At 38.3% G+C, this 18,810-nt stretch overlaps 1 protein-coding gene across 25 annotated transcripts in view; it reads right to left on the reverse strand.

Moving 5' to 3' along the window:
• Window positions 1–18,810, reverse strand: part of SYNJ1 (synaptojanin 1) — a 101,112-nt gene continuing 82,302 nt past the window's right edge. For 9 of the 25 annotated variants that reach the window (XM_009202332.2, XM_009202333.2, XM_009202331.2 and 6 more), the window contains 9 exons: window positions 17,889–18,098; window positions 17,153–17,296; window positions 16,468–16,506; window positions 14,935–14,982; window positions 13,656–13,694; window positions 13,462–13,532; window positions 10,927–11,035; window positions 10,166–10,383; window positions 1–3,056 (listed from right to left, as the gene is read on the reverse strand). In XM_009202332.2, coding sequence (XP_009200596.1) covers window positions 2,244–3,056; window positions 10,166–10,383; window positions 10,927–11,035; window positions 13,462–13,532; window positions 13,656–13,694; window positions 14,935–14,982; window positions 16,468–16,506; window positions 17,153–17,296; window positions 17,889–18,098 — 1,691 coding nt within the window. In that variant the 3' untranslated portion in view covers window positions 1–2,243. Of the gene's footprint in view, window positions 3,057–6,136; window positions 6,164–10,165; window positions 10,384–10,926; window positions 11,036–13,461; window positions 13,533–13,655; window positions 13,695–14,934; window positions 14,983–16,467; window positions 16,507–17,152; window positions 17,297–17,888; window positions 18,099–18,810 lie in introns of those variants that run through there. The other 16 variants (XM_009202343.2, XM_009202341.2, XM_009202344.3 and 13 more) reach the window with 12 other exon arrangements.

Below are 18,810 nucleotides of genomic sequence, written 5' to 3' on the forward strand. Positions count from 1 at the left end.
TCAGCATGGTAAAGACAGATATCTTTATTTCATATGACAGCACGTTTCACAGGATATGTACAGAATGTCTGTGTACCACTGACTTTAATACTGTACTTCTATAAAGTTTATCATTATAAATATTGTATGCCACATAAGCAATAAAATTCTTACATATAAACAGCAATCTAATATAGAGAACACAGAGTTCACAAAGAGATCTTAGTGTCTAACTTCTGCTCTGCTTTTAACAGAACTAGTAAATATTTAATAATACACAGAATAATGGCTAGTTATTTGCAGCATACCTTTAACTTTCATAACTTTGTGCATTTTCAGCAACTTGCCAAGTGTAATTTCCTGATAAAGGCTGGGCTGCTGATATGTATATTTTAGACAGTAGTTTATATCCAATAGGAAACATTGCTCACAGAACTGCAATTTGCACTAGTGAAGTTTACCTAACAATGAATTATTTTGCTAATGGAGAGCAAATACCATATACACTAGTCACATGGATGTTAAAGCCACAATTTCAACAAGTTAATTCACATTTTGAAGCATACTGCTTATAGTAATACTGCTGTTTAAAAGACACTACTGCTGAAATGATTAGAACCTCCAAAAAGCACAATATAAAACTCACAAGAGTTATTTCTAACAGCAAATCCTGGCTGTTAACAGAGAAGATTACTTCTATAAATATAGTATTTTGATAACATTTGAGCATTTAGAAAAATGCTTTTTTTCCTAATAGATTTGCTTTATGTCTAAGTGCAGTGCAGTTTGCTGTGCTTTTAACATTTTACATATTCGTAGCCATGAACGCTATTTTTTTATATCCCCTCAATGTACATCTTTAAAGGTTAAGTGTGGACGTAGGAATTTAGGTGGACATATACAACTCTTTATATAAAAGGAACGCTAATGTAAGTCTTAATGGGTAAAGATGATTGTAATGGAAACTGACAAAGAAACAACTATTGCTCAAGGAGTTTTCTGATTGGTTTACTTAATGATATCAAAATACTACATTCTGTAAAAATTCTGTGTACTTCTTCATAAAATTAATAAAAGCGGGATCAGTTGCATATTGGCAGTGCAGGAGACAAAATCCACAGCTAATTTGAGGTATAGCCTCTAAAAACTTAAAGCAGCATCATAGATGTGTTATGTAGCCTCGTAAGAGGGGGGAGAACACAGTGGATATATCCCCAATTCAGAGCACTCAGGGGACGGCTGCTTTCCCTGCTAAAAGCAAAGTTCCAGAGCAAAAGCAGCAAAAAGAAAATATGGGAGGGATACAGGCAACGTACATTCAAATGTACGCAGAGAAGAGAGTACGGTTAGCTCTAGTATTTCTCCTTGAACTTGGTGGTATGTGCCTTCCCTGCATATAAGGCCATAGTGCTTTTTTGGGAGCACTAGAATATCCATCCACTTGACAGTGACCACAAAATAGGCTGTTTCCAGTGGCAAGAACCTCCTCCTGGAGAAAAGCATATGAAGGCGCTGGAGTAAAAAGTAACAAGGTTGTGTGTATTTGAAGGTGTTGGGTGTGGAATGGTAGAAAATTCTGATTCTGTGGTGAGATTATTCTAGTTTTGAAAACAAAATTAATGAAAGGTCCAAATTACATTGCAGCCATCTTTTTGGTAATGTGATATTGAGAAAGGGACTCTCTTGGAACTTTTAGGTATAATTTGGTCTGAGTTATATCCTAGAAATTAAACTATGAATTGTGAAAATATATAAATGTATATGGAAGTATATGTGTATGTATTATATATGTACACATACCTATACTTTTTTCCTTTAAAGCAATGCCTTTCAAAACTCTGTTCACTGTAACCTTGGCAGCTCTTTGGTAAATACTCATAGATACCAATTGTTAACAAGTATGAGAGGGCTGGTGGAAATGTCAGCTGAAAGTTGGGTGGGCTTTTTTGAGATTCTTCAGAAGCCTGACCGAAAAGTTTCTGAATAAGGACTGTTTTCTAAAGTAGTTTTAAGCACTTTTTATGGCTACTACTGTCTCCTATTCATCCAAAGAGAAATACATCAAAACTCCAGTTAACAATGAGAAGGGTTTTTCCTTATTTCCAATATACACATATTCCAACTCTGTACACATCAAATAGTGGTGTTTTGTGAAGGTATCAGTGCACTTACAATGACTTATTGCACATAATGAAATACGAATGCCCAATTCTCTTGGCTCTACCTGCCAAAAGCAAATACCCACTGTCTTCTGTTGCGTGGCGTTATCTTTCTGTAAAGTCCAGTGTGGGCGAAGCCTTAGAGGCCAAGGTCGTGAAAGGATCTACTGGAGGGCTGGTGCCAGGCAGGAGCAGAGGGACAGGAGGTGGAGGAGGTCTTCTTGATGGCAACACACAGAAAGAGACGTTTGTACCTTTATTCCAGTCATCATTCAATGTCAGGTTGGAGCTGGAAAATGAACTTGGCTGATTACCCAGTAAATCTGAACAAGCTGACTTTGACTTCCCTTTCACACCAAAGTCCTCTTCTTCCTCAAAGGTTACCCATCCTTTTGGGTTGCTAATTTTTAATGTAGACTGCCCCTGTAGATCAAAACTTTCCTTAAAGCCATCAAGTGAAGATGAAGCCTTGCCTTCGTTATGACTGAGAGGCTGCAGAGAAGGGAAAGGATTGATAATAACGGGCTCTTCTTTGGAGAACCATGAAGTTGCCTCTGATTCTTGAGACTCGGCTTTAAATGGGTTTCCAGGAGCAGCAGTCCTGTCACTGAAAGGATTTGTCCTGGTCAAGCCGGTAATAAATGGGTTTGGAGAACTTCGCATATTTTCCTGGGACTGACTCCGAGCTGGAATTAGAGGCATTGTTGGCATGCAACTTACAGAACTCAAAGTATTAACATTACTTTGCGTTACAGAAGGCAACTGAATCAACCTCTTTGGGTCTGGGGTTGGAACAGGTGACGTTTGAACAGATAGCTGAGCCTTTGATACAGCAAGCAGATTAAATGACAGATCTTCAAATGGGTCAATCTTTAACGGTGATTCTCGTTTGACACCAGAGATTCCATTTGTTTTTACCTGCGAAAGAAAGGGAGCACTGAAAAATCAGTTTATATTTACTTTTAATACCCCCCATTCTTCCTGTCTCAATTATTCTTCCCTTTTTAGGGGCAAGCATGTAAATTTAGAAACTAAAAAGTAGCTTTGTGTAGTCTGTTACTCTGGTGGTTTAAATAAGATGAAACAGCTACAATCTTTAAAAACTTCTTTCTAAATAAATCCTTTCTAATTAAATCAATTTTTTAAATCTCTCAAAATCAGAGCTTATTTCATTCATGCAAGTTTTGAAATGGTAAGAAGGAGAATTGTATAGAATTAACAAATTTGTTCATGCCCACTTCTATCACATTTCAGTATGAACTTAAGAAATCCATACTTATAACTTATGGTGAATCTATATAAATAAATTTCCAACACCCATCTATGATGATGATGATGTGGTTTCATTGTTCTTTTAAGTATGTTTTTATTTAAAATTAATGTTACTATGGAAATTCAATTTTATAGATAAAATAAATTCTATTAGCATATTTTATTCATAAGATGAAGACTCCATCTTTCCCTCTCCCTCTTCTAGTTGGAAAAATAAATTTTGAGAGTTCTTTGCTTTCTTTTTTTTTTTGGAGACCGAATCTTGTGTTGTCACCCAGGCTGGAGTGCAATGGCACGATTTTGGCTCACTGCAACTTCCACCTCCCAGGTTCAAGTTATTCTTGTGCCTCAGCCTCTGAGTTGCTGGCACTACAGCCGTGTGCCACCATGTCCAGCTAATTTTTTGTATTTTAGTAGAGATGGGGTTTCACCATGTTGCCCAGGCTGGTCTCAAACTCCTGAGCGCAGACAATCTGCCTGCCTCAGCCTCCCAAAGTGTTAGGGTTACAGGCGTGAGCCACCACGCCCGGCACAGCTGACTTTTAATGCAAGCTCTCCTTTGTTGAATAAACTGAGTAATGTGAGGCTGGGTGCGGTGGCTCACGCCTGATTAATCCCTGCACTTTGTGAGGCGGCGGCGGGTGGATCACCTGAGGTCAGGAATTCCAGACCAGGCTGGCCAACATGATGAAACCCCGTCTCTACTAAAAATACAAAAAATTAGCCGGGCATGGTGGTGCACGCCTACAATCCCAGCTACTCAGAAGGCTGAGGCAGGAGAATCGGAGAACCGCTTGAACCGGGGAGGCAGAGGTTGCAGTGAGCTGAGATCGCGCCACTGCACTCCAGCTTGGGCAAGAGCAAAAACTCCGTCTTAAAAAACAAAAAACAAAAACTGAGTAATGTGGCAACTTTCCGTAAAAAAACTGACCCTCCTGTCTTGTAAAAATGTTCCAAAACAGATACACTATTAGTAACCAAATGCAACCATTGCTTAAAACCAGAGGGAAAAGGTCCCATTTTCTATTTGGTTTATGAAATCTACAACCACAATGAAGATGTGCCTAGAGTGGAGCCTGGTCCATTCTATGTGACAGAGTTGGCTGTGAACTGTCATCAGTAGGAAGAGTGCTTGGAATTCCTTCACTCTTGCCCTAAATCCCTTGGTCCCTACTCCATAAAGAAGCTGGTTGGAGTGGAGCACAGCCAAGGGACTGAGCAAAGCTAACTGATCAGATGAAGGAAAAGAACTACGATTCTGGCCTCATGGGCAAATTAGCTTATCAGGCATTTATTATTAATTTTGAAAAAAATGTATATAATTCTTAAAACTAGAGTAGATGACTTGGACACTTATACTAACTTAAGAAAACTTCAGGGTTGGATAGGACGGCCCAAAAAAGAAAATTCAGTTCAAGACTGGCAATGTAATAAAATGAGCACTGCCCAACAGGAATTTGGATAGTTGTTAAAGCAAAATAACTATACTTTCATGAAATATATTGGAAAAAAACAGCAGCAGTCTCAATAAAATGTAACTGCATATTATGAAACACTTAGTTACTGCTTAAGAATAAGGAAGGATGTTCACTTGTAAGAGGAAATGGTGTGGATGACTTAAGTGAATAACTTTCAAGTATCTGTTTTATTCAACTATCCTAGAATATGCTTTATAATTGGTTGAAAAAGTATACTTTTCTTCAAACTTAGTGTGATAAATTTGCACAAAATTAAAGAGAAAACATGTCACAGACTCTAAACTGTATTCTAAATGTCTTAGGTAAGTAGATCTATATGTGGAAATGTACTTACAAGGAAATTTATATAGCTATTATAAAATTAACTCTGTATTACCAAAAATCTCTGGACTATTTATAGTTAATATAAAATGGAAATATTTGAGTCTGAGACAAAATTCTCCTATGGCAGATAGAACCGTCTGCAACACAGACATTAGAGGAGAGGAGAATTTTGTGCTCTGCCAGCTTAGAACAGAAGTCACCTGCTGCATAAGTGCTGCACATTTGAATATCTTTATTTTCATATATAGGAAAATTTTTATTTCAAAATATGTTAATTTGATAGAATCAGGATCATTTTTCCCAGACTTGAGATTACAATGACAACCACATCACTATTCATCACATTAGAATTAATTTGTAATCTAAGCAGGATTTGTGATGACAATATTAAAACTGGTGCTATTTTTACAGAGAAAGGTGTTGGAAGGCCCTTTAAATAATCCTGTTATACTGCTAACTTTTGTCTTTCTAAACCATCAATTCTTCCTTACCAATAACAATCTTGCTACTAAAACTATTTGAAAAAATATTTCCCCCAAATATTTTTTCCTAAAAAACATACTGAATTTTGTGTTTATGTAATTACATAAATGCCATTGTTAAAACCAAGAACCAATCTGCTTTTGCCAGAAAGGCCTTCATATACCTAAATCTTACTTTCTTGAAGTTACACTTTTTAGTTTTGTTAATTTTTATTTAAAAATGAAGCAAAAAGTGGTAAAGCATTAGCAAGAACAACAACATGGTTCCTAAAATCCAAAATACTAAGAAGAAGAAAAAGCAGGTTTTATGGTATGATAGAATTTATTAATGGAGACAGGTGGTTTTAAAAATGGGTGAAACTTTAGATGTATGAAGAAGAGATTCATACATCTAATGTGTTGAGACGGATGAAAACACATGTAAGATTGATAAATTGTCAGATACCTGTTACCCTGATGGTTGCTCCTGCTTTGAGAAAGGAAACAGACATCAAAGGAAAGAGTTAGGAGGATAATCCGAGATCAACCAGCAACCCTAACAATTCAGTCAACAAAATACTTTCTAAGTTACATACAGAATCCAAAAGCAGCAATATTTGCAGGTTGTAACATAAATTCAAAAGACAATTCCAATTCCTTTTGTAATTTTGTTGAATTAGGGTCCAGACTTTAGTTTTGTCTGAGGTTGATTACTAACCAGTTCAGTTTTGTTATTCCAAAAATAATACTCCAAATGATTTCAGAGTTCTACAATATTTTAAGCAACCTGTTATGGACTGAGTATTTGTGTGCTCTCCCCTCCCAAATGCGTATGTTGGTTCCATAAGCCCCAGTGTGATTGTATTTGGAGGTGGGGCCATTGGGAGGTAATTAGAGTTAGATGAGGTCATGAAGGTGGGACCCCATGATGGGATTAGTGTCCTTATGAGAAGAGACACCAGACAGCTTATGCAAGTGTGTGTGCCTGCTCTCATTCCAGGCACCACATGCAATGAGACGGCGTGAACACACAGTGAGAAGGTGGCTGTCAGCATGCCACAAAGAGCGCCCTCACCAGAACTCAACCATGCTGGCACCCTGATCTCGGACTTCCAGCCTCCAAAACTGTGAGAAAATAAATTTCTGTTGTGTAAGCCACCCAGTCTATGGTATTTCTTATGTCAACCCAAGCAGACTAAGACACAGCCTTAGGATAGCCTAGGGATGTCATTATTAGAGAAAATGGCAATGTAATGGTACAAAATGATACCATTTTTGGTACATACTATTTTGCAAAAAGACCATCCCACTGAAAATTAGTATTCATTTTAACAAAATGGTCAGCATCTAGCTTGTTTTATCTTACTCAAATTTTCTGAAAAATGATACCCTTAATATCATTAATTTAATTCATAACATATTTGTTGGAACATACAAGAAACTTGTACCTTACAAGAAATTTGGAATTTACCTTTGTTTAAAAATGAAATCATAATCCCTCTATAATATACCATTATTTTAAAAAATCTAGTATCCTCAAAAAACAGTTTTGAGGTAAATCTTCTCCAATATCTAAACGTACTACTAAACAGCAAAACTAATTTTGACAATTCAGAGACATCATCCTGAAATATATTAAGTACTTTAGAATTCCCTGCTTAGTAAACGTGAGACTCTTGTTTAACACTCAAGAGTTTTGTGTATCAGCTCTAGCAGTGGATAGGAGATCAGGAATAGTTTTATACTGAGAAGTACAATGTTGCTGTATCCTCCATTAAATGGATCTAGATTGCTGCGATTTTTCTACCAGGTCTCATAGTAACAGTACAGCAGTGAGTTCAGTTCCTTTACTTCCAGTTGCATTTCCTTATTTCTGGCTCTTAGCTGATAAAGATGACTAAGATGCTGGAAGTCAGATAGATAAGTGAGGATTTTTTATACTTTGTAAAGGATGTATGACATGTTATATAATCACTCAAATTAAACGAATCTCTTCCATACAAAATTAAAAAGTCAAAGAATAAATAATAAAAAGTAAAACTGGGTCATGTACGTTATGTTTTAAATACCTTGTAGATTTGGAACAGGATAAGTAAAGACTTGTAAAAATTACAAATGTTCAATTCTAAAACTATTCCATCTCATTACAAAATATCGAATTTGTCATATTTAAATATCTCATCATCAGGTTTGAAAATCTTGTATATTTTTCAACTTACAGCTACTTCCAATAATTTTTAAAATTTTTTATTATTTTAAAAATAGGCATTATTTTATGGTTCAAAATTCAAAAGGTACAAAAAGATAAAAAGACTCCTCCTCACCTCCCTCCTGGTCCCCCAGCATTGGGCATTCCCTGAAGGAAACTGTAACCACTCTGTGATCCTCACAATGACACTTTGCATGTAAACAAGACCCCACCCTCCAAGAAAGGTGTGTCTGTGTATCTAATATTAAGGAGTTTGATATCAATGACAGAAGCAAAAAGATACTTCGGGATTTGAAACAAATATCTTTGTCTTTTTGATGAACTGACAACCACAAGATTCAAGAACACAATCTAAGGGCGCACACACAAAGCATGTGCGTCGGCCACCAAATTGCTATACTCACTTCAATGAAAAACACAAATCAAAACAATGGAAAGTTTTCTGTGAAAATGATACGTGTCTTAAGATGATTTTATAATGATAACTACAATCTCAGCTGACAGTCTGCACTTCCGGAAGTTTTTCGGAGTACTTTATCTACTTTCTTATTGGTCTAAGGACACTTAAACCATCAGAGTTCTAGTAATTATGGCACACATCTACAATGAGACGGATGCCCTAAAGCAGTCCTAGAAAGCTCAGAGTGGCTAGCTGAAAAAGTTTTTTGCCCTTCAATTACATTTTAAAAACTACAACAGTATACATTACAAGAAAATAAGGAAAAAAATCACTATTGACTAAAAATGGATTAGCAGAAAAAAAACCCATTCTTTGAAGGAGTTCTGCCATTATTATATATTTTCAGCATCCTCAATTTTTTTTTTCTTTTTCTTTTCTTTTCTTTTTTTTTTTTTTTTGAGATGGGGTCTTGCTCTATCGCCCAGGCTGGAGTGCAGTGGTGCAATCTCAGCTCACTGCAACCTCCACCTCCTGGGTTCAAGCAATTCTCCTGTCTCAGCCTCCCGAGCAGCTGGGACTACAGACGCCCACCACCACGCCTGGGTAATTTTTGTATTTTTAGTAGAGACGGGGTTTCACCATATTGGTCAGGCTGGTCTTGAATTCCTGACCTCAGGCGATCCACCCACTGTGGCCTCCCAAAGTGCTGGGATTACAGGCATGGGCCACTGCTCCCAGACTTCCTCCTCAATTTTCTAAACTAAAAAAATGTAGCATGCTTTTTGGTATTAACCAGCTTAGAAGAACATTTATTTTTCTATATTATATATCCTTCAACTTTCACAAATGTTACTTAATAAACGCTAACTGCTAACATTATTCATATTGTATTGAGTCATATTTACTTTAACATCTGTTTTCACCCTGTAGACACTTAAGAAACTGTTCACTTCTGCCAACTAGCTGGAAATACCCATATGTTTGTAAAAATAAATGTTAACTATTACTTATTAATGTGCTTAAGGGACATGGCCAACACATATTATTTCTGTATTTCAGATCTTTCCAAAGTGTAAAAGAAGACTTTTTATTTATTTATTATTATTTTTGGAGGTACAGGGTCTCACTGTGTCACCAGGCTGGAATGCAGTAGAGCGATCATGGCTCACTGCAGCCTCGACCTCCTGGGCTCAAGTAATCCTCCCACCTCAGCCTCCCAAGTAGCCAGGACCACAGGTGCATGGCACAATACCTGGATGGTTCTTTAATTTGTAGAGACAAGGTTTCACTGCGTTGCCCAGGCTGGTCTTGAACTCCCAGGCTCAAGGGATCTGCCCACCTCAGCCTTCCAAAGTGTTAGGGTTCACTCATCTCACAGTTTTTTCAGAAGAGTGTAATGAGATACTTTAAGGAAAGATCACTTTGAAAATTCACAGTAGGCTGGGCACAGTGGCTCACACCTGTAATCTCAGCACTTTGGGAGGCCAAGTGGGCAGATTGCCTGAAGTAAGGAGTTCAAGACCAGCCTGGCCAACATGGTGAAACCCTGTCTCTACTAAAAATACAAAAATTAGCCGGGCATGGTGGCAGGCACCTGTAATCCCAGCTACTCAGGAGGCTGAGGCAGGAGAATCGCTTGAACCCGGGAGGCGGAGGTTGCAGTGAACCGAGATCACGCCACTTCACTCCAGCCCAGGCAACAGAACGAGACTTTGTCTTAAAAAGGAAACAACAACAACAACAACAAACAAACTTATATATATAACAAAATATAAAAGGGAAATTAAAACTCGTCTTTTACTTCTTAATAATTAAAATAGGTATGTTCAAAGACTAAACCATATGCATCAAAGATAGTATTTTGTGTAATAAATGAGACTTACTTGCGGTTGTGAGGAAGCTTCTGAAGGCAAGCTATGGGATGACCTGCTTCGAGGTGGTGGTTGTGGTGGGGTTTCCAAATTTGGCTGGGGGCCAGACTGAGGCATAGGTGCTGCCATAGGGACAAGAGGCTCCTGCAACCTTTGAGCAGGCGGGGCCAAAGAAGACTGTGGAGGAAAAGCAGCCTGAGGCTTCAGTGGTTCAGGAAGGAAAGTTGAACCTGAAAAACCAGTGGTTGTCAGACGTTAGGTGTATTCTAGAAAACCACATTTTTTTCCTTCTTTGGTGAAATGTTAGGAGAATATTCTAGTTATTTCTTCCCCCAATAAGTAGCCTCATTTCTTGTGGTATAATGAAGGAAGGATATATCTATTTGAATACGTTGTAGAAGGTGGGAGATGACAGAAGGAAAAAGAGAAAAATACATACCAAAACCACTATAGTATTTCTAATATAGTATCTACCTTTCTTTTCTCTCAATTTTTAAAGATTTTTGGTTTTTGAGACAGGGTCTTGTTCTTTTGCCCAGGCTGGAGTGCAGTGGCGTGATCACGGCTTACCACAAGCTCAACCTCCCGGGTTCAAGTGATCCTCCCACCTTAGCCACCCGAGTAGCTGGCACCACAGGCATGTGCCATCACACCTGGCTAATTTTAGAGGTTTTTATTTTTTTACAGACGGGGTCTCACTATGTTGCCCAGGCAGGTCTCAAATTCCTGGGCTCAAGCGATCCTCCTGCCTCAGCCTCCCAAAGAGTATCTACCTTTCGACGTTTCTGATGTTTTGCTTTGGCTTTCAGGAGTCAGTCTTCCAGCAGATGCCCGCGCATGGCTCTGTGGGGCACTGATAACTCCAGCACGAGGAGGAATCATCTACAGATGGGAAACATAACACTTGAGACATTTACTTACCTTCCACAGGTAAAATTCTGTGAAAACATTTGCTTTTGCATCTCATTTACTTTCTTCTATGGTATTAGTCCCTATCTTGTCATTTTAAGGGTTCTCTACCTGAATCCATATAGTGATGAATTTTAAAATCTTCCTGTTTACTTCTGACTGTTTACCATCTGCCAGACATTATGTTAATTAAGCACTGTATAGACATTTCCATTTCATCCTCAAAATATCCCTCAGAAGTAGGTATTATTTTATCATCTCTATTTTAAATTAACATGAAGAAATGTACACAACTTGCCCAAAGCCACGCAGAAAGCAGAGCCAGGATCCAAACTCAGGTCTGACTAGCTGCGGGGCTAGGGTTCTTAACCATGTGCAATGCTGTCTTCATGGAAAAAACTGGGATGATTTTAAAATACACAAGGAGACAGAGAGACATATACCTCAGCAACTAGGAGACTTTGGGGAAAATAAACACCCTGAGATTTGTTGGTTTTTTTTTTTTTTGAGATGGAGTCTCACTCTGTGACCAGGCTGGAGTGCAGTGACACAATCTCTGCTCACTGCAACCTCCGCCTCCTAGGTTCTGGTCATTTTCCTGCCTCAGCCTCCTGAGTAGCTGGGACTGCAGGTGCCCACCACCACACCCAGCTAATTTTTTGTATTTTTAGTAGAGATGGGGTTTCACCATGTTGGCCAGGATGGTCTCAATCTCCTGACCTCGTGATCCACCCGCCTCAGCCTCCCAAAGTGCTGGGACCACAGGCGTAAGCCACTGTGCCAGGCTGAGATTTGTTTTTTAAGATGTGGGGTCTTGCTATGTTGCTCCAGCTAGACTTGAACTCCTGGGCTCAAGTGATCTTTCCACATAGTCTCCTGAGTAGCCAGGACTACAGGTGCATGCCACTGCTACCCAGCCATATATATATTTTTTTAAACACAGAAGTACAACTTTTGAAAGACTAACTCAATATTCCGAAATAAATACACTGAAAAGACTCATCAGTGAAAAATATTTTTTCTATTTTCATATGTTTGCTGAAGGATCTAAGCTAACAATATTTATTTTAAGCAAAATATGAACTTTTTTTTTTTTTTTTTTTTTTTTTTTTTGAGACGGAGTCTTGCTCTGTGCCCCAGGCTGGAGTGCAGTGGCGCGATCTCGGCTCACTGCAAGCTCCGTCCCCCCGGGTTCACGCCATTCTCCTGCCTCAGCCTCCTGAGTAGCTGGGACTACAGGCGCCCGCCACCTCGCCCGGCTAATTTTCTTGTATTTTTAGTAGAGACGGGGTTTCACGGTGTTAGCCAGGATGGTCTCGATCTCCTGACCTCGTGATCCGCCCGTCTCGGCCTCCCAAAGTGCTGGGATTACAGGCTTGAGCCACCGCGCCCGGCCAAAATATGAACTTTTAAACTCAGAAAAATCCTGACTTTCTTTTCCTGTACTTATGGTATTCAAGAGAATAAAGAAAGTTCTTCTGCCCAGTGTGGTAATGGAATCAGTGAATGGCAAATTTCCCTTTTTTTGAAAAAGGAGGATAAACATTTGAATATTACACATAAAAAAGAACCTTCAAATTATTAAGTGGACAGCTACAACAGAAAAGACAAAAAACTTCTATGTTCATAGGAAGTAGTTTTTTCAGTTCTCACAATCTTAATAATCTTAATTTCTAGGTATAGTAACAGCTCTCAGTTTCCTACTCTTCAGATATGGGCCTCTCAGGAGTCCCAAGTTCTACTGGACTAGCCTAAGTCACTGCTTACTGGTTTTTATTTGCTCTTTCTCTCTGTTCTTGATTACCTGTTACAGTCCAGAGAAAGTTTTCAAATAATAAAAAACCTACGTGTATAAGAGAACATATAAACATACAGAAAAGACACATTCATCAGGTAGAGAAAAATCCTGCAACACCATCAACCCTCCTATTTCTAACACCTTTACGGAATATGATGAATCTGATCAAGAAAAAAACCAAAAAGAGAAAAAAAACCTTTGGAACCAGTTTTACTATACTGTATTTATTTTTTTTCCTGAAATGTAATTAAAATCCTTTTTTTAAAGAAGGATTACTTTATATCTTCATTACTTAGGTAAAATGATAAAAAGCTGCCCAAATCCATCATCTCCTCATATACTGAGACTCTTAAGATATTTACTTAGTGACCATAATTGTTTTAAGTCTATCACTTTTATCCAAATAGTGGCATTGGTTATTTTTGAAGAGTGTGTTAAAATGTTAGAGAGTTGGGCAATCATCAAGTGCGATCCCCTCATTTTAGAGCCGAGGAAACTGAGGCCTTGAAGGTCACATGATTTCTCCAAGGTAACAGAACTGACTAGTAGTAAACAGGACTTAAAGCCCAGACCCCTTGGCTCCAGGCAAGGTCTTACCTACCGGTCTGGCTGTACTGTATCCAGCAGGTCCTGGGCCTGCAAGTCCTCCTTGAGGTGAAGGCTGACTGCGTCCTGGAACAAAGACATCATATATTTAAGTTTAAAACAATAAAAAAGAAACCATGTACTTATATTCCAAGTGTGTATTTCATGGTCCAGTTTTGAGGGTGAATAGCTACATTCAAGTGTTTTTACCTATGTTATCTTTCCGTGTTGTTCCAGGGCTTTTGGGTGCTTTGAAGCAAGAAGGGAAAAAAACAATTAGTTGCAAGTTAACAATTAAGCAATATTGCATAACATCAGCTTGCTGTTCTGCTTCATTACCAGCAGAAATGGGGGCTTTGGATAATGATGAAGGGTATTATCAGTCCTGAATGAAATACTCCAAAAAAGAGAAAAATTACAATATTTAGAGAGACCTTTATGGGAGACAAGTGGTGACTTTAGTTTGATATCTCACTCATGGGGCCACTTTTAGGGTGGCATTCCCCATAGAGCTCTCTTTTGTGAACCCTGAAAACATACAGCCAGCTGTGCGAATGGTCACAGGATGTGGCACTGCTGCCCCTTCGAGTCTGGCAGACAAGTGGCTCCTGAGCAACAGACAGGACTGCATTTGTCAAGTTACACAAGAGGCTCCTAGTAGCACTACTTTACGGCTTCACACTGTGGATGTCATTGTGGACAAGGTTATCTTATGATGAGATCTTTCGGATTTCTATAACAAAATCCTATCATTAAGACAGAAGACAGGCATATGTCATTACCAAATATCTGCCTTATGGAAGACAGTGTTAAAAATATGTTCAAACTCATAAGAATGGTAGCTTAAGGATAAAATGAAATAAATTACTCTTGGGGCCAAAAGGAGTAGGAGTGACTATCAAGGGCAGCATCTTAGATAAACTCTCTTTCTTGTAAAGAAATTCAAGTACAATTGTTATAAGAAATACATCAGCCTTTTAATAACTAAAATCATAACAAATGGCCACTAGTCTTAAAGGTCTTTTAAACAAATTTGGCTCAGCGCTAATCTATAAAATAGCTATGTTATCTGAAATCAACTACAAAATACTATATTCTTGGATCTGAATTAATAGGGTTTATTATAATCATTAATTTTTAAAACTTCAGATTAGTAAAGTACATTTCTAAATATTTTACTTATTCTGAAAAGAATTTTGAAGACATTCTTAAACAGTAATTTCACAACCTGGACATACATAAACTATATATGAAACAGAGTACAAACAACACTAAGGATCTCAGGGAAATTAAATGGATATCCATTAGAAACTATAGGTGACATAGAATGAAGAGAGGAAAATATACAAGATATACATAAGGAGGGGAAAGAGAAGTTTACAGCTGGACCAAGAAAAGATTTAGTATGCCTGTAAACACTGGGGGGTGGGGCACTGACACTGAGAAATAAAATGAGAGAACCATTTCTATAATGCAAGAGTCTTGTTACCTTCCATCTCTCTCCTAGCTACCCCAGGACTGGGAGGGGCTCCAATACCTTTTTAGAGAAAGAACAGAAGCTATATATTGTTCAGGGCCCACATCACAGAATGAAAGGCAGGCACACAAGACAATTTCCATAGTAAACTCACTTTTGCAAAAGGGCTCTTTTATTGCTTTAAATTTCTTCAAAGATATCAATACAAACCAAAGTGACTTCAGATGCTTGGCCCAAACCTGAATCCTCCCTTTACTCCAACAGAAGAGTAGAAACAGGACGACAGTTTTCTTTTTATATATACAATTACTACCAGTAAAGAATTTAAAAATACGTTTGATGAAGCCCTTTGCTTTAAAAATCATCTTACTCCTTATATCCAGAGCAAGTAAAAACTCTGATATTTGATAGTCAAAAGGAAAGAAATCATAAATTTCTATGAGACTACGTAAGTTTTTTGAAGTTAGTTTTTGAGGCATTAATATTAAAAACTCTAATGTACTATAATTACGTAAAGGAATTATTGGTTACAGGATGAAAAAACATGTTGCAAACACTGCTTACAAAAGAATTATGAAGGGGAGCAATTTTTAAAATTAAGACAGATTTCACTGTAATCCACTGGTTTGCTAATATAACTTATGACAGATCCATTTTAAATTTATTTTTTTACAGGATGTTTTCCTAATTAAAGCAGAATATAAGCAAAAACTATCATGAAAATGTAAAAAAAAGCAGGAGCTTGAAAAGGGAAAAATTAAATGTTTTCTGTAGGTCAATGGAAAAATCACTTAGCTGTATTTGGCAGAAGCTGTAATGCTGAAATAATTAAGCTATTCTTATCACACGCAGTCATTAAGATCTACACACAGGCAAAGTCGGTCTGTAGGAAGACCTGAATCGCTCAGTCATGTCACTAGGCAAGCTACAATAGAAACAGACCAGCTACACATGCACAGTGAGCCTTAGCAACATCGGATTTGTAAAAATTCTTCTGAGGAATTGTGAAAACTCACCTCATCTTTTCTTGAGAATTAGAATAAATAAACTTGTCAAATGTATAACTCCAACTGAGCTCTGTGAATTTTCACCTAAACCAAATAAACTATACTTCAAACAAAAAGTGACCCATTGTGAATAAAAATTTCCTTATGAAGAAATGAAAAGAAAATCATACAGTTCTTTGCTAATCCACAAGCTTTTCCACTAGAAAATAAATGTATCACTAATCAAATACTTGGGAAATGTTCTGTATTTACTGTACCTGAGTGACTTTTAAAATTAATATAACTTTTAGGTATTAAATCTTTGTAAATGAATCAACCACATTTATTTAAAAAAAAATTATTAGGCCTGATGAACAATCCCAGCCTATCTGGGAAATGAAAGCCTTTATTAGTTTTATTTGTGGATTAGTTTTAGACTGGAATGTCATTCATTTTGACTTTTATCAAACAAACCTAAAATGTCTTTCAGTTGTAGGGATCAAGCTCCAAAACATTAATGAACCACCATTCACACATGCTAACAAATGTAAATGGTTACCTCCAAATTCCTTTCTAGCGGGTGCAGGACTCCTGGCCCCTTATAGTTCATAAGAAAATAGGCAGTAGAAAGGAAATGACATGAAATACATAAGTGAGATGTCAAAGATTGCTATAATATCCGTGATGTCAAGTATCATGCAGGAATTACATATTATCTAGGTACTACAAAAACTATTATTCAATGCATATGCTTATAATTGAAGTAACAGCATTATATTTAATTTAAAAGAACATTAAACAAATATATACAATTGTACATTAATACGTATGCGCTCCAGTTTTAATTATACATTTTACATAAATTAGCATATTTTAATGATTTCATGCTTATAAATCATCCAGAAATGAGGATTTTGAAAAAAATTAAACCTAAATTTACCTAAGAACAGTTTACATGCATAACTAGATCAAATTAGCAAAAACAAAATAAACCTCTCTGGCTGGCTGGTGAGAAGGCAGCTAAAGGCAGCTGTGAAAACACCTTAGAGGAATCTACTTTGCAAACACTCTACCGTGTCTGTTGCGACTACGATGTTCTTTAGAGAAAAGCTAACAAATAGCAACAATGATAGAAAAAAAATCCCAGTAAAATCCAGAAGCTAGAGATTGGAAGACATGCAAAACATTTTAAAACAGAGTGAGGAATTTTACATCTAGCAGAAATGGAAACAAAAGGTTTTCACCTGAAGGCGGAGGAGGTCTCTGTGGGGGAGCCGGGCGTGTGGGAGGGGCAACAGGGCGGGGCGGTGGCGGCCGCTTGGGCTCCAAGGGTTGGGCGGGGTCCTTCTGTGGCAGCGGCATTGCTGGCTGCGCGTCAATAGGTGAACCTAAAAAGCACAAAGGAGGTAAGAAGATCAGGTTCCAAGTAGCTGTTGACAGAAGGGAATATATATATGTGTAATGTTATATCAAATGTGCACAATGGTGTAAAAAAAGGGCATGTATTTTCAGTATGAACAACAAAAGCAGTCTACCATTAAACTGCCCTCTGGTACCATGGCAGCAATAATGCTACCTCTGTACTGACGTCTTCCCTAGGCCTCAGGTGCTGAAAGCTAATCTACTAAGTGGCCCTGATATGGCACAAACTATTGTTTGAGTTAAGTCATTCTGCAGTCTGGCCAGGAGAGAGAAGAAAAAGCCCAAATAGTTATGGGTTCATACCATAGAAAATCGTCAGTTGTAAGACACAGACAAACCAAACCACATAGAAAAAAGATTAAGAACAATTTTCATCTAGTGACAGTTATAACAAATTTCCTTTCCATTGAGAGCTAATCATCTACAAGTTTTCCTCTTCTGTACCGGAGAAAACAGGGTGCACTTTAGCACCGAGGTATAAAACTTAAACGATGACTCTCCAACATCAAGCACATTGGCTACAGGAAGCCATACCGAACTTTCAAATAAAATGCATACTCTGTGCGCTGGGAGGCCCAGGAGTTCTTGACGGTGCTCGGCTTGGTCTGATGGGAAGGGAAGGTACAGGACCCTCTGATATCGTAGGTGACTGGCAGGGACTAGTTCGGGGTGAAGAGCTGGGGGAAGTACCAAGGCCGGAACTTGAAGATGGCTGGAGATGCTGAGGAAGAAGTTCCTCCACTTCGGCACTATAGTCATCAACATCACCTAAGGAAAAGCAGGCTTGATCAGAGATAACTCCATTTTAATTTGCTCAGAGATTTTTTTTCACCTTAGGCTTTAAAGAGTTAAAATACACAAAACAAATATGAACATTATGACATTGCAAACACACATGGATTAAGCGTGAAGGCGTGTATAAAACCAGAATTAGTAGAAATGCTGTTTCAGAAGATGTGAAGATACCTATTGTCTCTGAGCAATAAGATGCCAGGTGACCAACCACTTGGAGCTGGGGTGACCCAATGGGCTATCAATATGCCCCAGAGCAGCTTCTCCAGTACAAGCCAACTCAAGTTTCCTGCTCTCCTTCCAAACCTGTCTACTGTGCTCTATGGAACTGCCCCACTCCCTTGCCCAACCCAGGTCCAGCCTTAGAGTCAACAAGCTCTCAGGAGCCACACAGCCTTCCCCCAGAAGGCTCCTCCCTGCCACCCTCACCCCACAAAGACCCTCTTTGCTTTAAGCAAACACTAGTTCTCCCCCAGGGTCTCCTCATCTCCACTTACTTCTGGGTAGGAAAGTGGGGTCAAGGTAACCCTTGCAACCTAACTGCCATTCCAGAACATTAGTCTTCCACCCTGAACAAAAAGTCCTACTGCTCTGAGGCTACGCCATCAGGAATTTATGTAACACCCTCTACCCCCACTTGCTATAGTCATCTCCAACGTCCATTCTTCCATTTCCTGAACCCACTCAT

Source organism: Papio anubis, chromosome 4, assembly GCF_008728515.1.
Source record: "Papio anubis isolate 15944 chromosome 4, Panubis1.0, whole genome shotgun sequence".
NCBI classification, from domain to species: domain Eukaryota; kingdom Metazoa; phylum Chordata; class Mammalia; order Primates; family Cercopithecidae; genus Papio; species Papio anubis.